General features: G+C 39.8%; 1 protein-coding gene across 1 annotated transcript; it reads left to right on the top strand.

Annotated features, from left to right (window-relative positions):
* The first annotated feature begins 14,231 nt into the window (after window positions 1–14,231).
* Window positions 14,232–21,558, top strand: IL12B (interleukin 12B). Its single transcript, XM_054841935.1, has 6 exons — window positions 14,232–14,423; window positions 16,368–16,649; window positions 17,814–17,931; window positions 18,966–19,159; window positions 19,984–20,129; window positions 21,433–21,558. The coding sequence occupies exons 1-6, from the start codon at window positions 14,309–14,311 to the stop codon at window positions 21,556–21,558; spliced, it is 981 nt and encodes a 326-aa protein (XP_054697910.1). The 5' UTR covers window positions 14,232–14,308.
* The last annotated feature ends 631 nt before the right edge of the window (window positions 21,559–22,189 follow it).

Raw genomic sequence — 22,189 nt, 5'->3', positions numbered from 1 at the left:
TGTGCTCTGGGGTTGGAGACAGAGTTTAATTTCCATCCTGTTCATTCATTCTCCAGCTAGATCGAGAACTGCCCCCCCCCCAGTTAAGCTTCAGGGAAGAGTTAGGAAGTGACACAGGAGAGTCAACAATCACTGTGTGATAGCTGCAGGGGTTATTTATTTATGTAACAGGATAGCATCCTCTTCTCCCCATAATCTAGAAGGTCCTGGTTTCATTACCTTCATACTGTCTGCCTGTAATGAGAGCAGAACCCAGCAGAGACTCTCCTCTTCTGGCACAAGATCAAATGAGCTCTCATACGTTCAAAAAGCAGTCAATTTTAACTTGAATTGACTATTGGTAGTCTACTCGCAACTCTGAAGAGCCCTGTGTATAGGATCACCAAAAAAAAGGCACCGGGTTACATTTTTGACAAAAAAAAAAAATCCCAACAAAACCCCAAAACAACTAAGTACAAATCCATGAACATTTTAAATTTAAAACATTTCCTTTTTTTTTTTTCCCTATGTCTCCTCAGACAAATTTCAGAAAGATCTCATTCCTGCTCAAGTCCAGAAATTTGCTGACATTGGTCAACAATTTCATCTGTGTGACAGATGCTTTTTCTACAGACCTGTTGCAGTGTGTTTACTCACGCTGATGGCAGAGCCAAGGGAGGAGCAAGAGAGCACAGTTCCCAATATGAGCAACTCCAGGCACATCCTCATACTCCATGGCATGATGGTAAGCAGAAACAAATGTGTTCACTCCATATAAGCAGTTTCATCATTCTTTTGGGAAAGTACTCAGTGGAAGTTCCCTCATGCAAGGCTTTCTCCTCACTTTGACATCTAAATTGTTTGCTGAATGACAGCTATTGACCAACAAGTAATCTCACCTGAATAAGGAACAGTAGGTAGGTTCACACCCAAAATCTCAAAAGACACCCCATAATGACATCAAAAGCTGTGTGTCTGCTTTTGCCTTGCTCAGGAAGAAATGTGAGCAGCCACCTCCTTTCCTGCTTTGCTTCCTCTGTGCCCCAGTCCAATTACATTGCTAGCAGGCAGTAAGAACTGCAGGACAGTGATCACTCTCTCTGCTTCTCACCTTTCTGCATCTGCATGCTTCAGGCAGTAGAGACCTGCTCCTTGGATGAAGCAGCTTCATCTTAATGTCTTCACCCTCCTCTCTTTTTCTGAGGCCATAACAGCTGCCTCAGTGTTCACCTTCTTAGCTGGGTGGTTGATGTTGTACCCCCTAAAAGTAGCTTTTTTAAGAAACTGCAGAACAGTAGCAGTAACAAACACTGGAGTATGTGACAATGTCTTTAGTCCCATTGCTGTTAAGGCTTGAGACCAGGCATTGCAATGTGCTTTGATGTGTCTTGTGCCATACGTAGGCACAAAGACACATGACGCTGCAGTGGAACTAACTTCTTGGTTTTTCCCCTGCCACAGTGTTTAGCGTCAAGTAGATGTTCAGATCTGTCAATGTTAAAATCAGAAATAAAACCTAGGATTTCTCATAATTTTTAGAAGCAACACTTTTAAAAAAAATTACATTCTTCTGTTTGTTTATTTCCAGTCACATTTCTATCATTCTAGCATCTGTATATGTGCCACTGTTACGTACGATTCTGGCCAGCATATGGATCAGACAGCAGCTGAACATGAAAAAAACCCCTCTCTTTAAGTACCAGTGTGCGCTTGGTCTTAACTAACCTAAAAGTCTTCCCTGTGTTCTCTGCTACTGTGTGAGATAGGATACTGAGCTCAACTGGCCTTTGGCCTGACCTGGGCCATACATTCTTATTCTTTGCTTCCTTCCCCCGCACCCTTAATTAGAAACCTAAGGGGAGATCAGAACTGTTAAACCATGAGCTAGTTATAAAAATTTTGCATGATACAACAAAATCTACCAGCAAAAGAGTAACTTCTACAGGATCTGAAACTGAGTCAGAGATCAAGACTCTGTGTGTATCCATGCAGGCTCAAAACCCTGCCACTGCCGCATCCTCATGATCACAAAGACTGTCCGTGTGGCTGTCCTCTGCAGTTTGTGTAACCTATGTGCAAATGAGGCAGTGAATTTTTTGGGCACAAAATGAAATGAAAGCCACAGGCCATACAGCACATAACCGAGAAGAGAAGCAGAGCAGCGGGACAGAGCCAGCAACTGAGTCACTTGCACCCAGTACCAAACCGCCAGGCACTTGGCATGAACAGACACCACCTATTCCTGGTGCAGAATGGCACTGGCAGGCACTGGGAAAGCTCGGGGCAGAGACCATACAGAGATGCGATGTTAGATTGTCATCATTATTTCATGCTTAGAGCTGGCATATTGGCCACCACACCTGCCCCTGCTTCTTGAACAAGAAGCCTTCTGCAAAGATTTCATTCAGAAATATGTGGTGGTGAGAAATGGAGTTGCTGTGGTTAAGTATGAAACAATCTAATTCCCATTAATCTTGTAACAGTCTGTATGTCAATGCAGCTGGGAATCAGACAGACAAAATATAGTTAAAAAGCAAAGACTCTTTCTTATGTCTCTTTCCTCTGCCTGTTTAATTACTTTTGGCTGCAGAGACATCGTAGTAATAGTAAAAGAAATTTTAAAAGACTTCTCCCTTTCAAATAAAAACAAGATAAATTCATTTAACTGATTCATATCATAAATGTAACAACAAGAACTGTTCAGCAGTTTAAAAACTGAGGAAGAAAGCTGATACTTTTGAGAAAAATATATATATGGATCTCCTGGTTTATGACTACAATTAATAAGTGTAATAAAGGACAAAAATATTTGCATGCTCACTATTAGAGTTCAGATCTACTCTGAACACCTTTTTAATGAACAAAGTTAAGGAACATGAATTCTGTTGCACACTTCCAACTTAGACTGATGTGTTGCTGTTCTCCCTAGTGGTTTGCTGCATGATTAACTATATGAAACTAACTACACAGAGAGAACAGAATATATCAGCTTTCTGTCCTTGAAATTCCATTATATATGACTCAAGTGGATATTGAAAACCTGGGTTTCATATTTCTTCAAATTTTCCAGTGGAATTTCAAATGTCTGTTGAGAATTTTAGACTACTGTGGTGACCTTACTCTTTTAAAAGCTTGTTTACAAGCATCTTAGAAGAGGCTTTGGGCCAGTTTGTGAACCTCTGTTGCACAGAATATATTAAAAAAGCCTAACACGTGCATTCATGCCCTAAATAAGCCAGACCTAGATCTCCTGATCCTCTCTTTGAGATGGCAGGCAGCACGCTTCAGGTCTGATAGTGATCCATTTAAAAACAGTGGAAGTCTTTCCTATCCTCAAGTCCAGTGATTCCAGGTTGTTCCAGCCAATGCATACATGGGGCAACCTTTCTGCAGGTACCTTGGTCAGCTTCAGAGAAGTCTGAAATAAGTTTTCGTGTCTAAGCATTGTAGCTTTAGTACCCGCGAGGGTGTTTTGTGAACACTGGCGCAAAAGCTGTTTTCACTGACGTCTATACTGAAATACCCGTTATATTAGAGGATTAAGCCTGTACTGTTTTCTTTTTAAACATGGAACATTCCTTTTTCCACTGTACAAACACTGTATAAATTCACATTAATCCAAATTTGTCTTCTATCAGGAGTAGAAAATAAAAGCCAAAAAAAGGCTTTTCTGTGGGCTTTCCTTTAAGAGCATGCTGCAAAGTTCCAGAAATTGCTCACAGATTACCTAACCTTTTGCAGTTCATTAACATAAAAGCTATGTAAAGTTTTAAATTAGTCCTAGATTAGTACCAAGCAACCTTATTATTTCTCTAATTATAGTATTAATAGTAATTATAGTATTAATAACTCTCACAATCTTACAGGGACTCATCTTAACATGACAGTTAATCTTAAGGCTTAGATTTACATAACACATGAGATTGAATTCTCGGCGTACATCTTTTACTAAAATCAGCTTCTAGCTACTGTGGTTGCAAAGAACAGCTGACGAGTATAACCTGGCTCCACTCCGAATCCTAAACACAATACCAGCAGAAGACAGAAAATATTGTTTAAAAATATCTCCCTGGAACAGATAATACCTGGGGACTGTGAAGGCGAGCAGGGCTGTAGTCCCTCCTGGGCATGTTTATTCCAGAAGTTATCTGGTACATAACAGCGGGGAGGATTCGCTAGTCCACAGTCCCTCTCTTTTCCCCTCTCTACTGTGGTTGCTAGAAACCACTACATGTCAAAGCTCCTGAATTTTTACCACTCGGGGTTGGTAATACTGTAATCCCACTTATTACAACATGACTTCAGCAAAGCTAATGTTCACAGAAGTTAGAGAAGCGAATGTCATATCACAAAGCAACCAATGGAGTCATTTCAGAAATTTCCTTTGACTTTCAGAAACTGAGGAATGCTTCAGTGGTTCACATGTGAAACATCTTTGCTTTCCAAATAAGCTTTGTATGACCTCATTCACTGACAGTCATGGGAGGTGTTGAAGCTCTTATTGCATAAATTAAAATATGTTTTCATCACCTCCAGGAACCTGGAATTTTCTGACAGATAAAAAATGATGCAATAAGATGTCTAGATCATGATGGGGCACTGGATCTTACTACAACTCCTGCTATCCCTAATAAGATGGGGTCCCATTTTCAGTTTGAGTCTCTAGGCTTTCACATAAAAGAAATATATACATATTAATAATTACAAGCAAAATAGCAAGTTGTCATGACTTCCCTTTTCTTCCAGGTATATCCCTGAGTACTTCAATTTATGTCCATCTTCCCCTTCAAAACAGCAATAAAAGCAGATAAGAGAATTACTTTTCATAATGATTACACTTTGTGCTGACGTACATGCACTAAGAGTACAACTGAAGTTCTGTCAATACAGTATTTCATACACAGACATCATCTTACTTTGCTGGGGTCCTGAGCTTGATCAGAAGTTGCATGGCAGTAGTGAGGACAGTGCCAAGCCTGAACTACATACCCTCTTAAGAAAGGTTCAAATCTGCTTGTGAAATACCATGTAAACGTAGGCTTAGTCAATGGAACTACTAGCAAGGGTAACTCCTTGCTCTGCTCTACTTTGCTCTCCTCTCATTAATGCCATGACAACAGCCTGGTACCTGAGCAACGTGCCTGGTTATAGCATGGATTGTTTGTTTTCCCCAGAGGAGGAAGTGTGTGCAGATTAGAAGGGCAAGAAGGAAGGTTTATTTGTTCTTTATAGACACATTGCAGGCAGGGTAAAGGCGCATTGGGAGCGGAAGGCAATGATATTTTCTGACTTCCTGGAACATTTCATTGAGAAGTCTTGGGCCATTTCTGGCAAAAGACCTGTTTTCCTCCCGTCTTCTCCCCTAAAGAAGCATTACTTTTATGTCCTGATTTCTTACTATTAAGAAAGCTGGAAATTTTTAACCATTATCATCCTCTTAACACTCCAGGTGTTGTTTTAGATTTCCTGAGCCCAGTTCTGGTGCAACTGGAAAAGAATGGCCATGAGGATCCCAGATAAAGCTGGTAACTTAGGTGAGTTTTTGCATTATACTACCAAAAAGCTGGAGTGGTTCAAAATGTCTTTCAGTGCTTTCGACATTTTTCCCTTTTTCCCCAAAATGGGAGGAAACCAACAACGCTTTTTTTCCCCAGCTCTTTCCTTCACCAAAGGTGCAGATCATTTAGCAGGCACTACACTAGCCCATGCAAAAGCATCAGTCCTTCATCTATGGTTCATGAGCAGCCTGTTCCTCAGAAGGCCCTTTGATACTGTATGTGGTCAGAGGGATGTAACAAGCTCATAATGCATTAATGGAGAACAATGTCTCATGTTGCCAACAGCTTATTATCTGTTTCACCTCTGACACATCAAAGGCACTTCTGAGACTGCAAATCCAAGTGCCAAAATGAATTCTTACAGTTGTTGAAACAAAATAATTAAAAAGTGTAAACTGTCCTTCAAATACTGTGCTATTAAGTGATAGGTGAGTGGTTAAAAATAGAATATTCCATATAATTCCACAAAAATTACAACATAATGACTCCTGAAATATAAAAGATCTGCAAAAGGTGTTGCTATAACCAATTTCCATCTCTGAGGCATGCTTAACCTTTGCAATTCTTTTCTACTCTGCTTCTGTTTTGCTTAAAGTCACGCACTGAACACCTTTGTCTTAAGCGTGCGTGTTAAAAGCATGTCATTTGCCGTACAAAGCTGACATTTATCACAAAGTTAATTCCTACCTATCAACAAATATCTTTTGTAATGATATCTAATCAAATAGATGTATTTCATATAAGAAAATCAATTAATGTCTGAGGAAAGTATTTGATTAATTTTAGATGATTAATAAAATTCCAAAACCTGAGAGTAATTTCTCAAAAACTTCTTCTCTAACCGAATGTTAATGTAGATTTTTTTTCTTTTCTTCAATGTCATGGCTGTAGTTCTCTGCTTTATCTTTCTCCTGCATTGGTCTTTCTTCAACTGTGGCCAAGGAATAACTGCAGAGCAGTATGAGAGCATCAAAGCATTTTCCAGACCATACAATAGCTACTCTCTAGTAATTGTCCACATTGAAATGATTTTACTACATTGCCTGATCCTAACACCAACAGAGAAGTCTTATGTATTATCTGCTTTTGGTAAAGAAATTATAGACTTTTCTAGGGATGCTGTTATGGCTTAAAATACTGTGATGGACTACATTTGCCTCCTTTGTCACCTTCAAGTTTATGTAGAAAGGCTACTGTTGTTTCCTGTAGACTTGCTGATCCCAGTCCAATAGTGTGATTCTGGGTTTTAAAGGACTATCTGACCCCATCACACATCCATTGCTAACAATCACTGGCTCTGAAAACTGTGATTGATCGATCAATCAATCTGTCTATCTACCTACCTACTATGTAGCTACCTACATACCTTTCCCTGTCATGTCTTAAATCAGCTGAAATTCTTATTAGTGTAATACAAATCACAAGTACGTCATCAGGTCCCCTGCGCTGATACTCAGCTACTGAATTTGTTGTCCAAGGATTTTATCCTTGCCTGTTACTAGTTTATTGTGAATACCTGAAAAAAAATGCTATAAGCAATTTTAGAATTGCAAAGAAATCAAGTTTCCTACCTCCTTTGTATAGACGTTGCCTGACAAACAAGAAAAAGCTGCTGAAATTTAAGTCAATAAGTTACTACTGGGTTTTTCCCTTTACTTTCAGTTTGGTATGTTATTTCCCCCACCCCCAGCACTATATCCTAGCCTCAGTAATGGTGACAGTGGATTTCAAATAGTTGCAACATCACACTCAAGAAATGAGTGAACTTCATGTAAAGTGAGCAATGTGCATCTAGATCCTACAGTTGAGTGTAGCATATCAGAATTATCAAATGTAAACAACAGATTTATGATGGAAACAGCAGACTGATGTAATAGGAAGCATTGCATTGGACTGTATTGGATTGCACTTAAAGAAAGCGATGAACCATCTTCATATGCATGCTCTGGGGGAGGAACTTCTGTGCTTTCCTGTGTTAAAGAGGACTGGTATCTCTATAGTTCTGCAATGAATTTTACATATCAGTTTCTTTTGTGTCCCTGCCCCACATTTTCTGAGTGACTATGAAGATTTGCGAAAGCAAATGACTCGAGTCATTTACTGCAGAAAATGTGATTTGGTTTTTAGATCGCTTTTGAAATATCATACTTCTTTTAGCTTTTTTTATTGTTATGCAGTATAGTACTATCTCCTTCCCTACATTCTTTTTTTACTTCTAATATTGTCTCTAAATACACGCTGTATGTATAATGGAGTCTATGTAGAGACACCCAATGAGTTGTGAGTTATAAGTTGACAGGGCAGATGTGGATTTAGTGGGGGAGAAGGGAGTAGGACTAAAGAGATGAAAAACCCTTCTTTCCACTTCTCTCTCTTAGCACCAGCTAGTGCTGTGTGTCTACATGTATTTTATATCCACATTCTGAACATATGTCTACACTGAACAACAGTTAGCTCTAATCTGAAAGTCAATTAGCTACATTAGCATGATACTGGCCAATTAATTAGGTCAAGCCACAGTAATGCTCTCATGCAATTTCTGCTCTGGAGATAGTGGATGGCCTACCAGCTTGGAGCAGAAATGAGGTAAACATCTTATTGTCCTCTCCATCTAAGGAGAGATACCCAAAGTCCCCATCTTGGGTGGCTGCTCCAGTTGTATCATGATGCAAATGAATCACTGTTGTACAAAGCTTAGGTTTTTTGAGTTTTAATAGAAGTAGGATGTATTTTTCCCCTCTGTTGTTTTGCATTTCTCTCAAGGTTTGATCTTGGTTCAGTGATTCCACGTAGTAGCTTGCAACTGGATTTTTTAAGGAAAGTTCATTGATATGCTAATGTTATACAGTATTTCCTGATGAAGTCACATAAATCACTGTTTAGTGAATTATCTATAAAGAACAGAGTTCCCTTCTCACTGCTACTACATTGATAATGACAGTAATAAAACTTGATCTTTGGCATTAATCTCCAAATCGACATCCATGCAAAACTAGCCAGATGCTGAAGGAAATTCCATACAGAGGAATCATACTGATTATACAGTTCATATCAATCTTCCTTTTACTAATGTTACGCAGGTTTTTTCCTGGATTGTGGTGAAATAACCATGTCATTCCACAAAGCAAAAATCATCCGTCCTTCAAAAGAAAGGAAAACCATTTTCAAATGGGCCATTTCTGCCCAAAAAGGACTGTTCCCATTGCATTAGAGGAAAGCAAAACATGGACATAAGAGTTTCCACCATTCTCTTTCAGTGTCATAGGGGAAGTAGGATAAAATGATGGAAGAGAAGCTGCTCTCCTCCAAATTTCCCCTTAAGAATATATGAGCTCATAATGGAAAACCAGACTGTCATCAAAAGATATTTTCACAATCTCTGTGTTTTAATATTTAAAAATTCCTCTGATGGATCATAGCAAACTATCCCATCATGGAAGTTCCACACAGATGTGTCTGTGCTCCATAAGTGGCATCTAGGATTCTTGGTACAAAGCTTGGGTACCGTATTACTCCATTTGTCCTGTGACAATAACTGAGCTAAGGCAATTATGTGGGTTGTATGCATGTGTGTGCAAACATACACCATGAAAATGTATATTTATTTATATTAATCATTAACTATTCATGTTTCAGAACTGAGCAGGTATTTAAAGACTGCCACCAGTTTGGGCAAATGTTTAAGCTACGCATTAGTGACATTATAGTCAAAAAAGAGAAGCCATAATACATGGTTGACATAAGCAATCAGACGAGCTAAGATGGGTTGAGAAGGAGCTAGGCAACATGTATGTAAAGTTACTTGTGCCCATAGTTAATCTGCTCTGTGACTGAATGCAGCACTGAAGTTTTCCTGGTCATTGCTGACTTGCTGTTAAACTTGAGTGTTCTCACCGAAGTGAGTTTTGGAAATGCTCTCAAATGGGAGCAAAGTGTTGCCTAACCTTGATTCAGCCTGGGCTCTTTCTCATTTGTGAAAGGAGAGCTGCCCTAAGTGCTTCCCGGAGCCTGCAATTAGAACAGGCTGAGACTACAAGGGGAAAGGGGTGTCACTGTTCACTGAGGCTTCCTCCCTGCTCTCATTACAAGGTTTCCCCTGGGAGGAGAAGCAGATGAATGGCAATATGGCGCACAGCCCAGCCTCCTTCTGACATGCATTTCAAAGGTAGTCAGGGACCAGGACCAGAAGGAGACAATTTTGTCATTTGGAACTGTTTGAATACCTTTCACTTGCCTGTGCCTCAGCTGCTTCTGCCACATCTTTCTCAACATGCTTTCTCAGACTGCCATTTTCTCTTTCTGAACAGCAAAACAACAGCAAAAGAGGCGTCAGTGTCTGCATGGCCCACCTTTGGCAAAAGGCTTGGATAACAACAGCTGTTAAGATAGGAGTGGGAATCTAAACAGTGTATTGGAATGGAGGACCCAAAACTGCCTGAGCAGACATTTGTCCCAAATGATCACTTAAGAGAGGAAGACAAGCATCAGCCAGATGCAAAGATGGTACATGTGCTTATAACCCATGCATCCTTCCACTGTGTGTGTGCCAGGCTGTGTGTGTGTGTGGGAGGAGGGGATTAGAGCTGTATGGGATAAGTGGAGGGTTGAGATGTACAGGTATTAATTAATATTTTGGAAGTGTCTAGTATGCTGGCTTATCTGTTATATTATTGATATGGATCTCAAAAGAATAGTTCACTGGTCAATTCTGTGTCACGAATAAATCAACAAACCACTTTGATCCAGATTCAGTATTCAGTATGTGAAGGGAGCAGTTTTTCTCTGTGACAGAGCAGCCATTTCAAACCTGCTTCAGAATGCCGCAGTCAGCCTGCAGCCCTCTCACTCCGTGCTTGCCCAGCTCTGGCTGTGAGCTCTAGCTAAGGGAAGTCTGCGTTGGGTACGCTGGACTCAGCAGGGAAGTTGTTAGGCTCACCTGAGATGGCAATGCCAAGGTGTACATGATCCTACTCAAGCAGTGCTTCTTTGAAGAGGATGGCTAGGAGAGAAGAAGATTCCACTGGTAATACTGTTCATTTGTGTACAACTTTCAGCATGGTTAATCCAGAGCCCTGAAACTACCCTCCTTCAAATTAGAGCATGCCACCCTCTCTGCTGTTGTGCCTCCCAGATGCGTGAAGATAAACAGGAACACCATGCCCTGGGAATTAACTGCTAGGGTTCATAAAAAGTTTGTCTCACAACTTGGGTTGTTCCTGCTTTTGTTTTATGTTCTTGCATATTTGAGGGCACCAAATAGGCAACAAACTGGAGATGCTTGTGCGGTTTCATCCGTGTGAAGGAATTCCAAAAGACCATTGACTACAGCAGAAGGGACAGGCACCATCTTTTCATTGCTGGATTGCTACGTTATGTCACTAGACAGCAATAGGATAGAGTTGTGTCTCTTTATGAATTCCTAAAGCATGTTAGGTTGAATTTCAAACCACTTTATTTTTTCTATTATAAGCAATGTCTTTCTTCTTGCTTATAACTTTTCAGTTATCTTATTCAGGTTTGGAACAGGGCTAGAACACCTGAGTTTTGGTTTGCCTGACAAATAAAGCGAATTGTTCTCTATTTCACAAATAATAAAAAAAAATCAATAGAAACTTTTTCCTCATTTTCAAGGTATATATTATGTATGGGGCTTTTCTCATGTTTGAGTACAGGTCTAAAAGGAACATTAGTTTATAAAGAAAAAACAATAGGTCATATTTAAAAATGGCAACATAAAATAATGTGACAATCTCAGGGTTTTATCTCTGAGCCAGAACTAATTGTTTAGTTTTTGGTTGACTTCAGTCTCAATTTTTAAAATAAATACAGTTCTAAAACAACAATTAAAAATTAATTTTCCCTTAGCTTTACTTCTGATTGATGTGGTAGTTGGGATTTTATTTCATGTCGTTATCTCTTTCGTGCTTACCAGATAGAAATAATTTAGTTTATTTAACTTTCTCTTTCTGTCTTCATAATATATTTCCCATCAGACAGTTTTGGAAGTGTATTTAGTCTGTATTTACTCTTCCTCAGATGATGAACAGGCAGTATGAGAGAGACAGAAATTCAGGCAGGAAAGGAAATGTCTCTGGCATACCATAAAGGTCATTGTAACAATCTCATAATCTCATTTCCTCTTTAAAGTTTACCTGGGAGTCCCAAACTTTTTTTTTTCCTTTAGCTCTGCCACTATGTAAAAAAGATCTCAACCCACGTGTTGCAATTCTGTGGTATTGCGGTGAAACGGAGCATCCCTTTCTTTTCAGTTTACAAGTATTTATAAGGGAGCGAGAACTTTGCTTCCTTCAGATCGCAAAACCAACCTGCCTGGCAACTTCAGCTAACAGGCATCACAGGAAAAGGTGAGAATTCCTTTCTTTATCACTGGGGCGACACAAGTCTGGTACCAGCTGCTTCAGATGAAACTAATGAAAACTTAAAATGATTTATTTAAAAGTGTAGTTAAATAGTTGTGAGATTTTGCTCAGGACAGTGTTTATATGCTTTTGAACCTGAAGTTAAGCACATAGTGTTTATATGTATATAGCGCATAGAATTGTTGTCTAACTAACAAAACAGCTAATATTATAAGGTAATAATCTTTTGTATCTTACCAGTAGTCGTGTTGCTGGGGTGTGTGCATCAACAAATATGTATTTATGGTCAGACTGTTCTCTGTTTTTAAAAAAATTCAACGTGCAACACCACTGACTTGGCCCTGCCTTGAGCTGGGGCAGGTACAGATGCCATCCAGATGTCCTTTCTGACTTAAATTATTCCATGGTTCTCAGTGAAGGAATCTGTGCTGATTTACAGCAGCTCATGCTCCAGATCACAGGGAACATATCATGTTGGTACACTCTCCTCAGCTATGAAGTGCTTGGGCAACTGCACTGATTAGTGATGTTCAGAAACTGAGGTTATTTCTGATTAATTTTTCAATGAAATTTTGAGATGAGGGGGTGGTGGTGGTCTCCCCCCATCTTAAAAATTGTATAATTTTCCATGGAAATTGTTAACTTTTTTCATCAAAAAACTGAATCAGGAAGCTTCTCCCTAAAACCAGGTGAAATTTTCTGTTTTCAAGGTTTCAATTTTGATGAAAGGATGACACGGAAAAGAAAGAATGTTTTACACTCTTCTCTGCCTCCAAGTTTTAGTTGGTATTTCAGATACTAGTTTTATGAAGCATAGTGATGAATGCCATGTTGCAATGAAAGAAATTAGCATCTTTCAGAAAGTTGTAAAATGTATTTTTCTTCTGCAAATTACAGATAATCCTGCCTACAGTAGAAAATCATTAGGAGCTAGGAAATTTTGCCTTTTAATGAAGCAATATACTGCTGATAGGCAGCCTGATAGTAGCTGGCTTTTCACGGATGCTCTTGCCTCTCTCTGAGTACAGATGCAATGCAAGCTGGTTCCTCTCCTAGATACTCTCTCCAGCTACTATACTTGTAGCTTCTTGTCCCCTTAGTAGCTGTGCTGTGTGGTGCACAAAATCAGCTGGCAGGCTTGCTTGGCATTGCTCCAGAGACAGCTGACTTCTGATCAAGATTAAGGACTGCTAATAATAGCACAAGCTGCCAGTGAGTAACAGATTTGGTGCACATAGAAATACAGACATCCTCTTCCTCCATCAACTCAAATGAAAATGTTTTGTAGCACATGAGAAGAAATCAGGTCTACTCCTCTTTTACTGAAAAAGCATGGTTTGGGGAGGGAAAAAACCCCAAACCACTTAATTTTGTGTTTTTCGTGTGCATTCAAGCTCCCACTGTAGTCAGAATAGACTTTGAAAGATATATTCACCAGTCTCTTTCTCTAAGTCATACTGCTATTCATTTGGCTTAATCTCCAGTTGAAAAAGGTCTGAAAGTGTATCTAAATAACTGTCATTAAAGTTTATACGCACCTGGTGGTTACTACAATATTTGGCAAATATGTTTCGTGTTTCATTAAGAGCTCTAGCTGTATTTTGAATTCAGGACAAATATACATTTATATATTGTATATACAGCTATATACTTATATGTTCTCAAGTAAGATATATGTATATGTCTCAAATGCACACAGCAACAATGATATACTTACCCAGCCATTTCTGCAAATACAGCGGTGGCACTGAAGCCAGTAGGAATTTTGCCTGAAATTGCTTGCAAAATTAGACTGTGCAACCTCAGGTGGATGCTAGAACTAGTACCAGTTAGGCAAGTGTCAGTATTGACACCAGCTCTACACTGCATTATTGACACTGCTGTCACTTGTTCTCACAGAGATGGTGAAGTCCAGTAAAATACGTTAGCAGGTTCTCCATTTTATTTGCAATCCTTTGTTTTAATAGGACTACTGACCTTTTTAAACCAAGGAATACACTTATAAGCTTTGCATGACCGAATTTAATGTCCATTGATCCTTTAGTCTAATGCTTTGTTCATGCAACTAGCCTCACTGGCATCAGCTGGACTTTTCTTGCACGAGCAATATTTAACTGATGGATGCTTCTGAGCTCCTGATCATATAAGACCTATGCACACAGCAATTTCCTCTACGTTCCGTGATTTCTTCTCTAAACTGGTTTGTGGTGTGAAAAACAACTGGATCAAAATCTTGACTTGAGCTCCAGTACAAACCTGATATTCAATTTTTATGTAGTCTAAGAGTTTTTAGAATGGGAGAATGTTTCTTAGTTTGCTGGAACTCACTCTGTCTTCTTATTATCCTGACCAGCACTGAGCTTGATTTCAGTACACACTCAACAATCCTCAATGAAATTTAGTAATTTATTTTTTTCCCTACAGATGTCTCACCTACTATTTGCCTTATTTTCATTATTTTCCTTTGCTGCCCTTCTGGAAGCACAGTGGAAACTGAGAGATAATGGTAAGCAGTCTTCACTTACTAAGACCTACAGCTGACTGTAGGACACAAGGGTATTTCAGAATTATACTTGTGTTCACAAGCACAGAATTTGTTAAGGATAGTATTTTAGACCAAGGTTCTTCCTATTTGTTTGTGAATAACTAGGCAACTAATTGGTATTAATGGAAGAAATATTTAGAAGTCCTAAAGTGTCGTACAACAGCCATTCTGAATATTTGCTTATTTCCTATTCCCTGTTCTCTTGTTTCAAAAGTTTCAGTCATGCAGTCTGGAAGCAGAAATACTATCTTGTGACTTAGGTAACAGCCCACAAACAACCAAGTGAAGAATTAATTGTCAAAAAGAACATTTCACAGGAAAACCTAAAACCTAGATATAGTTTATCCAACTTTTCTGGTAAATAGCTTAAATGCAAATACATTTGTAAAAATACAGGGTAAACAAATAAACGAACAAATCTATTGAATAACTTAACCAGAAAATTGGGCTAAATTCCAATAATCAAATTTGCTGTTATTCAAACAGCTTATTCATCCAGTGTAGCTCCATAACCGAGGCTATATTCAATGCGATTATCCCAAAAGAAGGACCCTAATCAACATGAGAAAAGCATTCTCAACTTGATTGTGTTTTTTTGGTAAAAATTAATTCAATTACTTTCCCCTGTATCTTTACATTAAAAAATTATTTATTTTGTGGGTTTCCTGGGCAATACCACAGTGCTGAAAACTGCAAATATGTTTGTTGGTATTGAGAATAATCTTTGTTTTTGAAGTCTGTAAGATTTACCTTGCCTGTGCTTCAAATATCCATAAGCAGTCCCATAAGCTTCCAAGCTTCCTACAGTTGCATGTTTTCTGCCATTTTAGGTTCAGTGTTTGACATGTATTTCTTAGTGTTTCTTCTATGTGGTAAAGTCTTAAAGTTCTTATTCTGGTAGTGAAGTGTTCTGATGAAAAGGTCTTAGAGCTCACTGGAACTCTGGTTTCCTGAGCTGACTGCTTGCTGTGGTGTTGACACACTAAGAAACAAATTTTTGTCACTTCTAGCATGTAGAAGAGTCTCTGAGGGCACTGAAGATGGTTGGGGAGCCTATACCAGCAGTAGTATATCTGAGCAATGACAGTTAAATTTGAGAACTGCTGCCACACAGAAGTGTAGGTGAAGTTCTTCCCCCAACCACAGCAAAGAGACAAGAGAAGATAATGTTTCTTTAATGGCAAGTTGATTTGTGTATCCTCCAATTTGGAAAGACCAGCAGGGCACTTCAGAATTACAAGATGGCATTTAGAAGACCACATCTCCCTGTTGCAGTCCACTTAGCTCTGCTGTAGCTCAGCGCTCCCCATAATTGCTCCACTGGGACCAGGGTGATAGGAGTACAGATTGTTCCCTGCAGAAAATGGAAAATGGCATCAGCTACAGGCAAATACAAACCACTTAGCCAGAGCTCCCCACCTTTCTGTTACTCACTCACAGACCTTTGATGCTGAAGAGTGCACAGCATCATAGCTTTGCAGCACAGCAAAGCACCATAGTAGGAAGGGGTTTTACATGCCATTCTGTGAGCAAAGGCCACAGGCCACTTGCAGGAGGAATACCTGGGCGCAGTGTGTCCTGGCATCTTCACCTTTAAAACAAAGGTACCTGCCTACTTCCCATGGTTATGAATCACTGTAAGATTCTCTGGGAACATGGAAAAAAAAATCACTCCTTCCATTAAAATGTCATCCCTATTGATCAGCAGGTTCTAGATATACTGTAAATTTCTATCTCGAAACTCTTCTTGTAGTAAAGATTTCCAGGTGATGGTGAGGCCAGAAAGCAAGCCAGAGATTTGTTAGCAGTTTTCCTGGAGAGTAAAGCTGAAAAAAAGGGCTCAGTTCAATCTTCACACTGTTAAGTATGAGAAGCTGCTAACGTGTCTTTCTCTGCAATGTCCAGTGTACGTCATAGAATCAGAGTGGAATGATGAGACACCAGCTAAAAGAGTGGAGCTCACCTGTAACACATCTGATGAAGCACTGCCGGTTTACTGGAAAAAGGACACCGAACTGAAAGGAACTGGAAAGACTCTGATTGCCGAACTGAAAGAGTTCCCAGATGCTGGCAACTACACCTGTCTGATGGCTAATACCCATGAAATCATCAGCTATGATTTCTTCCTTATAACTAAAATAGACTCCAATGGGCAAATGATAAGGTCAATTCTGAAAAGCTTTAAAGGTACAGTCATAAGATGATGTGACGTATCTTGCTTAGCTTTGCGCATTGGAACTTTCTGAGGACCAGAGGGAACTGTCTGGAGAAATGCATGAGAAATAGCCACTTTAAAATGGGTCCTCTTCAAATGCTTTACTAACAGTGAAAGGCAAATGATTCTTTTTCTGGGTCTGTATATGATATATATGGTGCAGTTGATGAGCAGCATAGGAATTGATTGCCATGCAATTAATTTAGGACTCTCTAGACCCACAGGATGGAGTGATAGTAGGAATGGTTAGATACAGGATAACATCAATACTACATCACTGCTTTCCTGGTGGGGGAACAATTGACTTGCTTTGCCTCTATCTCACAGAGCCAGCACTCAGGAGAGGGTTTGGAAAACCAGGGCTACCTGATTTGACAGAACCAGGGACTGACCTAGATTTTAAGCACTTTCATTTGGGCTTCTCCATTCACAGTTAACCAACTGGGACAAACCTGTGATATTTTGCATTTTCTGCATGAACCTCACTCATCTATGTGTCATATTGCAGTCCCTCACTGTAATGCCAGGAACCTAGGAATTTCCAAGGCTTTTTCCCTGGCTCCTGGACGCACATAGCAGATGCAGTAGGCTGGTCTGCCAATCAGGTACATCCGGCGTACAATACAGAGTCTGCAGTGCTGGGCAGCAGAAATGAGACACATGCCTATACTGAGGCCTCATTCACTTCTCACACTGGAAGCATTCCCTATCAAGTGTCCCAGTGTGTGAGGACATGAGATTATCCACTGTGTACACACTCATGTGCAAATACAAACACAGAGGTTTGCAACTGAATAGCTGCAGTGTTTCTTTGTGAAAGGAACAATGGATGTGTCTATATAAATCTCATACTAATAGCTATCTACAACAGCTTGGGTATGCTCTAGCTCCTGTCAATAGCCACGTAGGATGTGGTTAATGTGGTGCCATGTAAACCAGCCTTCAGCCACTAACTGTGGTTATGTGGCTTTTTAACTACAGGTGGCTGCCCAAGGGGCAGTATGAGCCTGTGTCTGCCCATGTGCCCACCACCTGCCAAAGTAGATGGGAGTCTATTCAATTGCTGTTTTCTCTCTGCTTTGACCGTTTTGGCAAAAAGAGTAAATAAATCGTGTTTTCTTTCCTTTTCCATCTAGAGCCAAACAGGACATTTTTAAAATGTGAGGCAAAGAACTACTCTGGAATTTTCATATGTTCATGGATGACAGAAAATGAGAGTCCAAACGTGAAGTTCACAATCAGAAGTCTAAAAGGGTAAAAGCTTGTACTTTCCTTAACAACCTCATAGTAAGTCTGGAACAGCCATTCGTGTTACTTTGTGTAGGAGATCCTGGATTTTAGGCTATTGAGGACATGTAGAAGGCGAGGAATCCTACTTCCAGAGTCTGAACATCTGCAAAATGTTTTGAGCCATCACCGCAGCTAACTTAACTAATAAGAGCATGGAAGTTGCTCAGAAATTAATAAAGACTTGAAAATGGAACAACCCCACTGGGCTGTTACAGCTGCTACAGTACAGCCACAGAATAACTTAAGCAACAGCAAAAACAGTTCATGCCAGCAAAAGAGAGGAAGTTGAGCCAAAAGCAGAAACAATCATAGCACTGAGTGCCTTCGTAGCAGATGCAGTGGAATTAAGGGAGTGGGAGGCTGCACCCACTGCAAAAGCCACATGTTCACTGACAAGTCTCTGTTGAGGAACACTGCAGAAACCTGTGAGGGAAATATGTGAGGGGAACCTTGTGGGGATTTCCTACCTCCCACTACTCTTGGGGGTTTCTCCAAAACATGGAGTGCATAAGCAAAGGTCACTTCAGTTTGTTAAAGAAGAAACAACTGCAAAGTTGTTTATTTTGCTGAATGCAAAAATAGAACCAGATTCAGGTAGTACTTTATAGATGGGTTTTGTTAATTATTTCCCAATGGATACACTTTAAACTTCTCTTATTTCTTCTGGCAAGGTTTTGGAAAGGGCTAAGGAACAAAGTAAGATACCAATGCTTGTCATGGGACAGTGGTATAATAAGAAATGAGATATCCTCTTTTAGGTTTAAACACTAATTCCTTCTGCTAAGGCAGGGGGGCTTTTGTGACTTTACATTAATATGTACTACAGCACTGAAAATGTAAGAACTCCCACTGAACTGTTTCTGCAGCTGTTGAAGCACAGCCGTAAAATGATACAGGCAACAGCAAAATATTCCCTTACCAACAACATGTTATCCTTGTGGCAACAAATTCACAGAACAAACCAGCATTTCCAGTACTTTTCTCTGTTCTGCATTCAGCTCTCAAGGAGACGTAACCTGCAGCAGCCCTGTAGCTCACACTGATAAATCAGTGACTGAATACACAGCCCAGTGCCAGATAGAAAACTACTGTCCATTTGCTGAAGAGCACCAGCCAATTGAGATGTTCCTGGAGGTCATTGATGAGGTGGAATATGAGAACTACACTAGCAGCTTCTTCATCAGAGATATCAGTGAGTAGACCAGGAATCGTGAATAATTCTTAGCTTTATTCTTGCTGCTGTTAGTGGAACTAACAATGGTAGCTGATCAAACCAAGCTTGGGAATTCCTGCCCTATTCTACTGTAAATCTGTATCAAGCCCCCAGTTACAGGAACAGGGGAAAACAAATCATAGCAGCAGTCCGGAACAGGATGAGGAAGTGAAGAAGCAACATCTCCCTCGCTTGTGAACTCCAACCCTCTCACCCCCACATCTCCCAGAAGTCCCTGTAGCCTTTTCTATTAGATGGACATGTTTTGGAAGGGATATGTGAGAGAAGTCAGAGAATAACCAATAGCCCAGCAGGCTCTACTCTGAGAACTGCAGATTTACTCAGATAATGGTAAATGCTCTGTATGCTTCCCTCCTGATCCATTCTTACAGATGGGCATCCAGGGCAGGTTAATAGAAACTGAGAGGAAATAAGAGGACCAGTTGTGACCATGATGCCACAGGGCACAGGAAAATGAAGGAGTATCCTAAAGAAACAGATGTTTTGCTAAATGCCCTAACGGTAGGCAAGGGTTGAAGATATTCCTCTGTGTCCAACAGAGCCCTCTGCAACCCTCCAGGCAAAAAAAAAAAAAAAAAAAAAGAAGGATGTTACCCAGAGAGGCTCTGGGAGCGCGCTTAATTTTCCGTAAGAAGCACACAAGGCAGTTCCTACTCATCGTGCCTACTCCCCTCTTAATCTCATGGAGGGTCCCAAAGCTGATTCCTTTAAAACAGTAGTACACTAACATCTGATATTATGCTGCTAATGTGAATTAATTCCTTCTATATTTTCTCTTGCAGTAAAACCTGACCCGCCCCAATGTCAGTATGTGGCCACAAATGGAACAGTGACCTGGACATATCCCAGAACATGGAGCACACCAAAGTCCTACTTCCCTTTGACTTTCAGGGTCAAAGTTGAAAGTACAAAGAAACACAAAAGCCAGGTAAAGATATAACATTTGAAACATGTTTTTCTTGCTTGAACAGACTGTATAAATAATCTAAGCTTAGTATGCAAGTATCATGAACTAGAACAAAAAAAATATAGGGGTGCCGAGACCCAAATGTGCAAGGTTCTGTCTTGGCAGAAAAAGACCTCCTTACCAGTTCTATGAGCAGTAACACACTCTGGGGTGGATGCAACCCTGATGTAACTGGGGAGATAAAATCATGCCCAGCATTGCATAGCTGTGCTAGCGTGAGAAAATTATTTACTAATTCATCAGTAGGCTGTGTGGGTCCTAGTCTGGGAAAATCCCAATTTCCAAATCAAGAAGTCTAGGATCTGTTGCACTGATTTCCTTGTACGTTGTTTGTACCTGGGTAGCTCAGACTTTCTTTACAGGTGAATTGGCAAATAAGGAATCAATGACTCATTTGGTAGCATTTCTGTAGAGACTGGCGAAGACTACAGCCTTTGCAACTCACTTTCCAGTTATTAGTTAATTGTTAACTAAACACTGGTACTCTGTATTAGCTTTAAATCACAAAATGGTTTTGCTTCCTTTGCTAATGCTCATGGATACACTAAAGGGTACACAACAGCAGTATGGTGATTTGCCTAGGCTGGCAAGGAAATCAGCAGTGGAACTGGAAAGAAATACACAAACCAGTTGACCACAGTGCAGGTCCTTAACTGCAGTGCTGCTTTTGCTGGGTCCAGCAATCAGAAAAGTAAACAAATGTAATGATCATTCCAGTTTGTCAACTGATGAAACCAGACACTAGAGGATGTCTTTTTCTATGAGAAAAAAATAAGCAAGCCTGTACCAGCAGATGGGGCCATTCCCCTAGTGCTGACTCCTTCATTTGAGTAGGGTTGTCTTGTACAATCCTTTAGGTAGAGAAACTGGTGAGTCTACGGAGTGCTGCTTGTATCAGCCACGAGTCCTCAGTGGAAATTTCAACGATACTGCAAAGCAGCAACTTCTGAAAGAAGAAAACCGAGAAAAACCCAGATAAACAAATAAACTCTCTGTTTTAATGACTGTTTCAGTTTGGGTTTGGATCACTTTACAACACTAACTTGAGTGGAAAGTGGGCTTTTTAGTTTGTTTCTATTAAGGCTTATGTTCTCACAAGTCCTCAAGACTTTGGTATCTGTGGGTGAAGATTGGTGCCTTTAAAACGACAGACTACTAGTGGGTTTTTTGGAGTTTCATGTGCTTGTCGCAATCTATCTGGTGCTTTATTGTATGTTCCGCTTGACCTTTACAATCTGCTGGTGAAGCTGTGCCCTGTTCATAGGTCTATGATGCTGATGAGCAGTCTATTCAGATTCCATCGACTGGGCCAAAAGACAAGATCTCTGTGCAGGCCAGGGATCGCTATTACAACTCATCCTGGAGTGAGTGGTCTTCACTTTGCAGGTAAGAACCTTCTACTAGAGGAACAGGGATGATTCCTTACCTAAGAGAGTAAGGAGTCTATGAACATCTTCTGCTTCTTAAATACTCATTTATTTCCCATTTCCTCATAGCCATTTTTGTCTCCTGAATGTTTTTTTCATAATCTGTAAGAAAATAAGCATGTAAAAGTATAAGGCTTTCTAAATGATGATTCTCTTAAAAAAAAAAATTGAGGAAACAATTAGAATCCATTTAAATGAAAGAGGAAACAATGTATGTAGGTTCATGGACATGGGTAGTGTTATACCTAACTATTCTTCAAGAAATACATGAGTATTTTGCCATTGCTAGTGTAACTGATGCTGATTTTTATAATTTCTGTTCATTGATAGCTTATGAATCAATGTTGAGCGTCGAAATACAGCAGACAATCCATATTCAGCCAAGTTTTACCAGTAAAATGAGAAAGGGAGTGAGAAAGAGAGCTGAGATATTTGCTATTTTAAAGAGAAGCTATTAGTTCTCGGAATGGCTGTTTTCTTATTCTGTGAATTGATTGGCACACTCTGGCAGCTCTAAATTAGTCTCAGCCTAGCTTTCCAGGTCAGAACATATTTTTAAATATGGAAACACCTTCTTCAAATCAACACCAAAAA

Source organism: Grus americana, chromosome 14, assembly GCF_028858705.1.
Source record: "Grus americana isolate bGruAme1 chromosome 14, bGruAme1.mat, whole genome shotgun sequence".
NCBI lineage: Eukaryota > Metazoa > Chordata > Aves > Gruiformes > Gruidae > Grus > Grus americana.
The sequence above is the reverse complement of the archived record's forward strand: the minus strand, read 5'-3'. Positions and strand labels throughout refer to the sequence as shown.

Coding starts and splice junctions, on each gene's coding strand:
- IL12B (XM_054841935.1), top strand. CDS start 14,309: ATGAAATTTAGTAATTTATTTTTTTCCCTACAGATGTCTCACCTACTA. Junction 16,650..17,813: donor AATTCTGAAAAGCTTTAAAG/GTACAGTCATAA, acceptor TTTTCCATCTAG/AGCCAAACAGGACATTTTTA. Junction 17,932..18,965: donor ACAATCAGAAGTCTAAAAGG/GTAAAAGCTTGT, acceptor TTCTGCATTCAG/CTCTCAAGGAGACGTAACCT.